The sequence below is a fragment of the Triplophysa rosa genome, linkage group LG8, assembly GCF_024868665.1.
Source record: "Triplophysa rosa linkage group LG8, Trosa_1v2, whole genome shotgun sequence".
NCBI lineage: Eukaryota > Metazoa > Chordata > Actinopteri > Cypriniformes > Nemacheilidae > Triplophysa > Triplophysa rosa.
This window is the reverse complement of record NC_079897.1, coordinates 23,557,302-23,568,548: the sequence shown is the minus strand read 5'-3', so window position 1 is coordinate 23,568,548 and position 11,247 is coordinate 23,557,302. Positions and strand designations below refer to the sequence as shown.

Here is an 11,247-nt window from a genome sequence, read left to right as displayed (position 1 = left end):
TTTTGCTGAAGTACATTCTTCTTTCATAGACCTGCAATGTTTAGACCTAGTATCAAAGGCTTGTGGGGTCAAGACTTATTTTTCCCGCGTTACGCTGCTCGTACATGCAATAGTGTGCAATGAGAAATTGGTTTGTTTTTATCTGAGCCAGTATATCACATACTGTAGTCCTGCCCAGTTTTACTCCATACAAAATAGCAACCAGTGTTTACACAGTCAGTATTTGTCTTTTTGTCACGTATTTATGAATCTTAACTTTCTCTGAAAAATCTCCCCAGCCGGGATTATATTAAATTGCATACATCTTCTAAAACCTGGCACTGTCAGAGCTGGCATCTGTTTACTGATTTTATGAATTATATCTGGTCTATTTCTGACATGATTAGTCACCTCAGTAGCTAATACACCATGCATCGTGTAAGGCCTACTGAAACCACAATCTGGACATCATAGACATCATCTTCTAATAGCTTATCCTTCTTATTTTAACATAAAATTATATATTAGAAGCAGAGGGCTTATTTTACATCAGAGGCTAAGGAAGGCAAGAAAACAGATAATACTGTAAACAGTGCAACAGGAAGAATTATGAGCCATTCTTGGAGGTCGCTGTATTGTATTAACAACTGTGTTGTTAGTTTAAGTTTGAATATCCTTAATTTAGATGTCTCTCATGTTAAGTGTGTGCAAAGTCAAGGTGATCATTTCTTAAGGTTGAAATAGAAAGCACTGGAACACACAGCACTTGACTCACACTTCATGTATTTAGGGAAGTGTCTAAAGCTCACATGCATTTGCTTCTGCAAAAAGATTCTCATTTCTTCATATTGAACAGTCATTGGTATGGGAAACGTTTTTGTGCTCTGGCATGCAATGTTGGGTCAGGGCCAAATGCACTGGGATTTCAAAGCAGTCATGATGACTAAGCACTGTAAAGACCCTAACTGTTCGTCTGTGAGTCTCTGAATGTACATGCCAGCATACTGTACGTACTCGATACCTTGCACACTTGTGAGCACACAGGCCAGGGTTCAGACAGAGCACTCCTCTCAGACATGCTCATTTGTGAAACATGACCCCTCTTATCATTACAAGACAGTTCAGCGAATCATGGCCTTGAGCACTGTGGGGTGAGGGAGGTAATGCTTAAAGTGACAAGCGCACACTGGTTTATTTATCTATTTTAGTAGGGTGTCTAATAGCCTTTCGTGTTCTATTTTCAGCATGTCTCTGTGGTGATTTAGTTTACTTGTTACCTAATTCTCATATCGCAGTGTTTTTCTTATCAATTTCACATGATTTGAAAGCACATTACCTCACCCATCTCAGTTTAGCCAATGAACTCTGTATTGTAACGGCTCTGCTAGTCATCACCTGATACCACACCACGCCCCCTAAATTTCATTTTCAAGTACTTAATAATGGCTCTCACTAAATCCTTGGTGTTTCGAGTCTGACGTCATCACGCAACCGTGTTTTAGGCAATTTTAACAATTATGGGTAGTTTAGATGGTTAGAGTAAGGTAAGACTTGAAACACCAAGGATTTAGTCAAAACCAACAAGCCACGCCCACGGATCTGACTCGAAACACCAAGGATTTAGTAACACAAATAAAATTTGCATTTACTGTAGGCTTAAAACAGGCAATAAGATATATTATCCAATAATAATAAGGGCTTAACGTTTTATTAAAAATGATCAAAATTAAAAACAAAATGTCGATGCAGATGTTCCGTAGTAAACTTGCGCCAACGTTTTTCCTGACAGAAACTGCACACAGTGCATTTCTTTTTCCAAGTTCCATACATGGGAAAGTTGCTTGGAAAGCACGCGCGACAATATTACGTAACTCTCCATATAAAAGTCAAGTTAATTATGGTCTTTGTTACTTTTATGGCTAATTTCTCGGCGATAACGGCAGACACGCAGCCGCCGTCCACGCTCTCGCTGCGTAACGTCTTCTTATCTGTGATTCAGCATCTGGTCGTTGAGCTCCGTAACCGCGGCGCTATTTAAAGGGAAAGCAACATGGCACGCGCTTCAGTCAAACAGGAATCTGTCGACTGGGAGATGCAGAAGTCAACAGAGCAAAAAAAGACTTTTGTTTACACGAAGAAGAGGGGGTATGATGTTACACGCAACCCTCATCTGAATAAGGTAAAACGAAAGATGTTTTGATAACTTGAAAACGTAAATGACATTTTGTCTCGACTGTTCGCTAACGCGACTGCAGGGTTTTGTGTATCGGTTTCAAGAGGAACTATATTTAGATTTAAAGGCGCCACACACACTTAACCGCGGTTCCTGCTGTGTTAAAAAAAGCAAATCCCTTTGTAGTTTACAGGTACATGAACTGATGTGGGCCATTTCAACAAAGTCCTGCCTGTAGCCTACGCTCTGTACACTTTGCTTTACAGTAGTTTAGATTAAACCCACAGGAGGTTTCACATTAGGCAACATAACTCGCAATAAAGAGTAATAAAACACCCAAAAAACAGTATTTTTATAATCTTTAAAAAGATCAACATGGGCCTCTGTCCAAGGTGCTGACTGGCTGTTGCTATGGCATCACCTCAAGAAGTTGTGAGACTAGCATGCTGTAGAGCTGAGTTTTAGTTTGCTTGTATGTTCACATGACACTCAGAAATATATACAAAATATTTTAAAAAGATTCATTACAAAGTTTGTATTTCCCCCCACGTTTTATAATAATAGTAAACTTAAAACAATTGAATAGCAAATATATGTAAAGGTGGAAATTATGTTTTAACTAGATCCAAAATGAATGAACTTTCCTACATTTTTGTATCTTAAATGTATAATGCATGTTCTCTTGGCATTTTATTTGGAAACGTATTGAGGTCTTACCCTGGGATGCTAAGAACTGTAGTATTAAAAGAGCTCTCATGATGGGCTAATATTGGCTGTCTTTTATTTCTTCATTATTCAGTCAAAGTTTAGTATTTCTGAAACTTTTAAAAATAAAATGAACGTTCGTAATGAAAACAATAATATGGCACAATTATGTTTTGTCATTAAAACTGACTTAAAACATTTAATTACAGGTTTAAAAGGTTTTTAAAGATGATGGGAAACATTTGTGTTACATAATGTATAATGTTTGTAGAAAAAGGAAGTTCCCAGCTAACACAGTACGTTCTGACGACGTCGCCAGTTCGTCTTCATTTGGTCACCGTGACATTACTTTGTGACCACGTTCTGAGGACGGTCCAGGTACGTCGTCACAACGTAACTGTGTTAGCTGGGTTATTATTCAAATTTTCAGTGGTTTTAGCTATTTGCAAGTAAAATGAAGTTGCAAGACCTGCTTTTGTGGCAGCTCGGTCTGACCCAAAAAAATTTTTTCCAGGTTTATGTACATGCACACTTTTGAAACGCTTTCACTGTCTCCTTTATCTTGTTGGCATTTATGTTTATTAGAGTTCATCTGTCCCTTTTGTAATTCATTGTCCCTGACCTTTGATTTTTCTTTGTACCTTTTCAGTAATCTGCTGCATATTCTGAAAACCGATTGTGTGTGTGTACTCTGCACTCATTTTTTTCACTAAGGGATGTGCGTGTCCCTTCTAACCCTCAGTTTCCCTGCTATAATGAGAGGCTAGTCTGGGCTGATCAAACGTCACATTTTTTGGCACTCTGCCACGGTTCAGATACTGATGACAACATAGCGCACTGCCTGTCGTTAAGGTTAATGACTCCTAATCTAAAAATATGTGTGTGTGAGAGAGAGATGCATAAAAATGAGGTCATGTTTTCATCCAGGTGTGCACTACCAGAAAGTTCTGAAAGGTTTCTTTATGTGAATTGAGGATATAGGGTTGGAGGTTGAGGTATGAAGATCACAGCGTCTGTGTTGTCTTTTTTACTTCAGTAATTTCAGCTATCTTGACCCCTGCTCAAAACATTTTCTTAGGCCCTCTTTAATCCAAACTAGCTATTGAAGCAAGTTCTCTGGCATTGACCCTCTCATTATAGAGGTCATGATGCTGTTTTTGATGTTGTTGGCAAACATTGTTTTTTACAGCATGTTAATATGAATAACTCACTGTAACTTATAGATGGTTTGACTTTGAACTCAGTGATACTTGGGATATGTGTTAAATGTTTATCCTCAGGGATTTGGGTTAAAAAACTCTTTATTTTAAAATAAAATAAACCGAGGTCGGGTGTTGACTTATGCTCAGGGGCATGTTGTGGGCACAGTCTTAACCAACTGGTTATGTGCAATTTTGTTCCGTCTTGTATTAGAACAAATAACTGTAGCATATGATTAAAAAATATTTTTGATGTGTCACTTCAGTTATTACCCTCCATGGTGCCCCTTCTGTTCATCAAACAAAAACTTTGCCTAATGGTTTCCATTAATGAAGCTTCTGTACCCGTGGCGCTGGAAATTGCCAGACTGGTGCCACAACTTAAATCTCATGTGTTGCATTGGGGTGTGAGAACAATTCCAAGTCCTTTTATGTTTTTATGACGTTGCTTTTCAGTTCCACCCACAGCCCTGTTTCTAATGAGCTAAAACCAGTGTTATTGTCTTATTTTATAGACAGAGACTAGATTTAATGACATTAATTAAAAGGGAATACTGGGCTTTGCGCTGTTGCTTTGTGTGCTTGAAAATCAGCTTTATTTCCGATATCTCTCCAGATTTTGGTGATACTCTGTCTATATGAAGCGTTTGGTTTCTAAAAAAATCATGTTTTTTTATTATGTTATCATGTTTTTATTGTGTTACTTAGCTGTATTTTTTGGGTTGTTACGGCTTAAATGAAAAGAAACCGCAACTGCAGTTTGATTGATACAGTTGGAATGCACAATATAAAAAATGATTTTTGAAAAAAAATGTAGAAACAGAGTTATCTCATTTTGGAACCAAACTCATATATTCCCAAACTTTTACTCTACAGTTACACCCAGCTACAATAATTTACAGTATCTGCTTTATGGTTAGCATTACTATAATAGACCCCTCTACCTGTACAGAACAGAGCAGGCTGTGATGCTGTTTAAGTTCATGTTTAGATAGTGATTGCCGGTCACACAGATGGACCCCAGTGAGTAAAACATTTGCTCTTTCATGCACCTTTCTGAAAAAGCTACTGTCAAAACAGGGAAATCAGAAAAGAAGGTAGGAAATGACCTCTGAGAGGACTGGTTGTACACTCGTTACCCTGTGGTTCTCCAGTGGCACATTGTTGTCTTCCCTTGGGCTGAGCAATCACTGGCGTCGACTGTTCTCACCTTTCCCCTCTCTAAGTGAGAGAGACAACACATTAATTGATGCAGTGGCGCTGAGAGCAAAGAAAACCTAGAGGCCTCACGTCCGCAACTTTGCGTTTACTCGCACCGCCCCTCCCCGGTATCCCCTCTGACCTTCTCTCTCCTCAACAGCCCTCCACTGTGTCTGCCCGAGGTCCTAGCAGGATATTATCCTTGTGTATGTGGGAAGCTTTGCACAGTGAAGAGAGGAGGGCTGAGGAGAAAGAGGTCTCTGTGGAGCAGAGGAGAGAAAGAGGGAGCTGCCCTGCTCTCCACAAACCTCCTCTGTGTCTCTGGTTTATCTCTCATTAATGACCGCTTGTGTGAATCGAGGCCAGCAGCGCTAGTCTCTGGCCTCACGCCATTCCAGAATCAGAATACGAAAACAGCAGTGCACAAAACTCTCCTAGAATCAGAGCGCAGATCTTATTTCACATGGGGAAATGTGCTTTTAGGAGCACAGGTGACTAACAGATGCTCATTCAAGTTGCTTTGGAAACAAGAGCTCAGTTGGAAATGTGGCACTTTTTGAGTTTAGCGTCAGAGATTTTCTGGCCCCCTTGTGGTGATTTTCTGTGCCAATTGCCGCAATTTGGACTGATCTTTTGTTAGAGGGTTCTTAGAGGAAAGTTAATCCAGGATGAAAATGGAAGGACATTTGTGACCCTGGACCACAAAACCATAAGTAGCAAGGTATTTGTAGCAAGTCCAAAATACATTGTATGATTCAAAGTTATCGATTTTTCATTTATGCCCAAAATCATTAGGATATTAAGTGAAGATCATGTTCCATGGAGATATTTTGAAAATTTCCTATCGTAAATATATCAAAACTTTATTTTTGTGGATGCAGCAAAACCGAACAAAAATGGCCAGAAATATGCCGACAAACTTTGCTCGCCGATGCCCGCTCTGAGAATTACCAATTCAAGTTTGGTATATGTAAAGCTTAGATTGTCAGCTTCATCTACTCTCCACAACGTCATTACAGTGGTAAGCCAATAGAGAGTGTTAAAATAATCCTGTTTCTTAGCAATGGCCTGCTACAGCGCCTCTGATGGACAGCTGTAAAAGCGATTTTCTCAATATTTAGATTTTTTGGCACCCTCAGATTCCAGATTTTCAAACAGTTGCATCGCCGCCAAATATCCTAACATGCATCAATGGAAATCTTATTTATTCAGATTTCAGATTATGTATAAATCTCAGTAAAAAAATAAAATAAAAAAAGTACCCTTATGACTAGTTTTGTAACAGTGGGCAGAGTAACCAGACAAGAAGCGGATCCACATGTAGTTAAAGATATAATAAGATAAAGGGCAGGGCTGGAAGCCAGTGAGGCGCAGGCAGGACTGGAAGGCCAGTGGTGGACATCTTGGACGGTGGGTTCGGAAACCGCCTCTGGTGCAGACACCCAACAGGGCAGCAGCAACCACCGGCAGAGCAGACTCCAAGGGCAGAACCTAAGGAACGGACACCTCCGGGACCACTGGACTTGGGACCACCGGCGTGGCGGCCATAACGGCTAGAGGCTCTGGGCTGACGGCCATCTTGCGAGTGGGCTCTGGACTGGCGGTCATCTTGTGAGCGGGCTCCGGTGTGGTGACAATGATGACCAGGCTGACCACCATTAATGTGGAGCATGCAGGCCTCTGCAACTGGCCTAGCCCCTCGGTCTGAGGAGCCTGAGGTCTACTGCCTACCCCCAAAATTTATTTAGGGCAGTCATCCATTACCTCCCCTGTACAGTGAATGGAGAGCCCACTAGGGACAGGGCAAAGTCTGAAAAAAATAAATAAATGCAAAATCTGGTAAATCTGTAAAATTGGCAAAATCTAGAAAATCTGTAATATGGTCCTCGAGGGTACCGATTACCTTGGCGGATGCTGACAAGACGTACTGCTGGATCCATGCTTTGGTCAGTCATTCTGTAAAAATGGGTAGAGTAACCAGGCAAGAAACGGATCCACGTGGAGTTAAAGATTTGATAAAATAAACCAAAACAAGGTCATCCATAATCTGAGACCAAAGTAAAGATGCAACAACAACTGACAACAAACAAATGAAACACAAGGGTTTAAATACACTGGGAAAACGAGATAACAAGAAACACCTGGGGCAACGATTAACACAGAACCAATGAACAAAAAGTAGCCATGAAGGACTACAAAATCGAACAGGAAACAGGAAGAAATAAAAGTCCACAATAAACTGGGGAAACACAGAACAGATCATGACAGGTTTTGTGGTCCAGGGTCACATTTTTCAAAATATCTTTTGTATTTTACATTCATACTGGCTTTGAACGGATGATTTTTATTTTTAGGTCAATTATATGCATTTCTCGTAAGATTAAGATCTCACTTATTGAAAATTGTATTCGTCTTATGTGAGCAAGCTGCTAGCTGGACATGGACTCCACATTGGCGTAAACACTGCTGCCATATTGGGAAGGGCTTGTACTGTTGCTTTATTTACTTTTTATTTTCTGAATTTACATTAGCAGATCAAAATACAGAGAAATTCAATATATGTTGACTAAATTATACAGCAGGCAGTAGTAACTGGACAAGCATCGACCCTGTGCTGTCTCTGCATGCTGCTAGTAGAGTAGTTTTACTGTCGCTTTATTTCTATTTTCCAGCAAACCTGGCCTTTCACACGTGTCTGTTCTGGCACAAACGTGGTGTGTTTAATCTCAAAGGGGGTTGAGGTTTCCCAATGAAATGCAATTTTGCATTCAATTTAACGTAAATAAGGGCGAGGAAAATAAAATAAGCAGTCCGTCAAAGGCTGTCAAGTGTAACCAAGCCCTGAGCATTTTCCTTTCTCCACTTCAAAGACAAGAGATCTTGAAAGGCCCTTTTTGGTAGTGCAGGAGTCTAGTTCAAATCGAATCCTCCCATCAAAGAAGCTTTTCCCCTGAAATCAGTGTGTCTGATTAAGTATATTGATCGACACTGAATGTTACATTTACATATTATATATTCCTTTAAGGGGTGCTTTCTTCCCAGACTGACTTACAAAGAATCGACATGTTGAGAAAATTGTGGAGGAGTAAAACTCTGTACTTTTCATTTGAATGGTAATGATTTTTACCTTCAGATGTGTTTTTAGCTGATGTTTGATGGACATCTCAAATTTCTCTGAGATCTGTGATTTATTTGATTTCTGTGAAGCAAAATAATACTTTGGAGTGCATTATAATTATAAAACCGTGTATTAAAGGAAAAGTCACATTGGATTGTGCTTAAATCACAGTGCAACGTTTGTGCGCAGACTACAGAAGATAGGGACAATGCTTATGCATGCAATGGAGATATACTGTATATGTGTGTGTGGGTTGGCGGAACAGACCTAGCTTTGTTTGGATAGGAGATCTTCTAAGCTCCCGGAGCAGGTCAGGTGCTGTTGTCGGTCACTTCTATGTAGGTGGGCTCCATGAGGATGTGTATGACAGCCCAGGTGTATGTGGGAGAGGAGACCACCCACAGGTGAGTAGTTAAACATTCCATCGCTAAATCAGGTGGTCAAATGAGGAGAGATGGTGAGATTAAGTGCCAGTCACATATCTGACTCTCTTTCTCTCTCTCTCTCTCTCTCTCTCTCTCTCTCTGTCACACACACACGTGCTAGAATTTCCCTATACCCGGGGTGTCCAATCCTGTTTCTCCATGGTCACTGTCCTGCAGAGATTAGCTCCAACCCTAATAAAACACGCCTGGACCTCTTTGTAGGCAAACTAGAACTTCCAGACAAGTGTGTTGAGCCAAGATGGAGCAAAAAATGTTTGCTGTTTGAATAAAATTGATAGTGATTTGTTTGGACTGTTCATTTGCAAAGACTAGGCCAAAAAAGATCATCAGAAAGAGACCTGATGAAACAGAATTGCTTTGGCCTATCGGTTTAAACAGTTCACAGAAAATGTGATAAAGTTGATAAAGTGCACATGAGGCCAAATCATAAACCAGAGATATGATTTGTGACCTCATAAGCACAGAGCGATTATATCTGAATGTGATGGTCCCTGTTAATCATTATTTCTGATGATGATCTTATTTATCCAATGTAAATATAATTAATAGTTGGGAATCAATTGTGGAGGGAGTTCATTAAGTTGAAGTATAATGTGATTGGATAGACCTTGAATGTGATATAATAATTGATTGTGTAGTGTTATATAATGGTCAGACATTTCTTTAGCATTTTATTTTGGCTGGCTGCCCTGAAAATCAAACATACAGTCTGACTAGTGTAGTCTGATTCTCTTATGAGGTAGTTCTTTCAATATATCACTCAAAAAGACTTAAAATTTAGATCTGTTTTTGTACTTTGAAGTTTGGAGAGCAGTAAAGCAGTATCATGACTGACAAGATATTGAAAGATTAAATTGTACATTATAATATAAAACGATAATTTAATATTCACCAATTTCCTGCTTCCATACTCTTGAAAGTTCTGTAGAAACAACATCTTTTCAAAAGCAACCCCACATATGGCATGACATTAAGTACAATCATTTAACTGTCAAAAATGTATTCATTTGAGACGTGTCACTAATCCAGTCCAGATTAATTGCTTTTTAAATGCTGGAGTTTTCCCCTTAGTTGTCAAATTCGATTTGACATCTGAATTACTAGTTTGACTTTGTTTTTGTCTTGTTGCTGTCTCCTGTGTTATTTCCTAAATAAAGGATGCCAAACCTAAAGCTTCATGGTGACAGACAGCTTTAATCTAATGCGTATGCTCTGTTTTTGTGATTGGAGGTCAAGCAGCATATTTTCCTACCACAGAGATTTACTTTCAGCTGTGCGGTCATGTGGACTACACGGTTATCATGTCTATTAACGAGGTTTGACGATTCTTTTAGTCTTGTGTGTATAAAACAAAAAGATGTTTATTGAGAGCTGGTATACAACAAGAACAATAACCATAAAGATCCATATCACTATATATAGCGTCCACACCAACAGACAATAATGTTCTGTTATGCTAAGCTTCACTCCTCTGTTCTTCTACATTTTGAAAGATTTTTTAAAGCTTTATCTTTGGAGTTATCTTTACAGTTATCAATCAGTGCAAGTTCAATTCACATTTGTGGTGGGCATCATGTGATTCCTCCAGTAAAAAAGGGATTGAACCCAGCGGTTTGTGACTGTTGAGAGTATTCTCATTTTAAAAGGCTTAGAAGATAAATCTCTGGATTCATTCTTGCTCACCTTTTTGCTCACACATTTCCCTTGGGGAACGGGCTGAGATCAGTCACAGTCTCTGGTTATAGCAAAAAGAAGCGTTTTTTAAGCAAAGGAGTGAGTATGCCTTTTTTCGTCTTTTGTTGTCTTGAAGATTCACATGGGTGATCGCTGGGCGACTGAATTATCTAGAGGATGTGAACGGTGTCAAATTAGGTTCTCGGCACAAAAAGCCCCAAAGGGGGCGATGATAGGGTGCAGTGGTCATTATGGAGATTCAACAGTCACTACGTCAAGAGATGAGCTTAGAAAGGACATAACCAGAATCTTGTTGCTTCATTCTAACTCATTATTTTTTCCAAAATAAAATAGCTCACGTTGTTAGGTACCAATTGCATCAACTTAGACATCAGGGAAATATTGAAAGCATTTGCTTTGGGGGTCGCTTGACATTTCTATATTTTATTCCCATCCATGAAATTAAGAATGGGAAAGAGAATAAATGGTTTGAAAGTTTTCAGTAAAGTTGATATGATATTTTCCTTCTGCAATTTGTTTGTGGTGTTGAGGATAGGAACTGAGTTTGGCTTAAGCTCAATATCAACAGAGAACCATTTTGTTCTCAAGTTTGTGGCACTATAGTAAATGAATGACCAAACATAAAACATTTTTTTAATTAGTGTTATGGGTTTTCAGAATAACATTTTAGAACTGGAACTAAATGTATGTTTCAACAGCATTTTAATCTGTTGACAGTTTAGTCTACACGTC

General features: G+C 39.2%; 1 protein-coding gene across 1 annotated transcript in view; it reads left to right on the top strand.

Annotated features, from left to right (window-relative positions):
* The first annotated feature begins 1,839 nt into the window (after window positions 1-1,839).
* Window positions 1,840-11,247, top strand: part of me1 (malic enzyme 1, NADP(+)-dependent, cytosolic) — a 66,348-nt gene continuing 56,940 nt past the window's right edge. Inside the window, exon 1 of the mRNA XM_057340174.1 lies at window positions 1,840-2,158. Within this exon, the coding sequence (XP_057196157.1) occupies window positions 2,030-2,158 (129 nt within the window). The 5' untranslated portion in view covers window positions 1,840-2,029. The remainder of the gene's footprint in view (window positions 2,159-11,247) is intronic.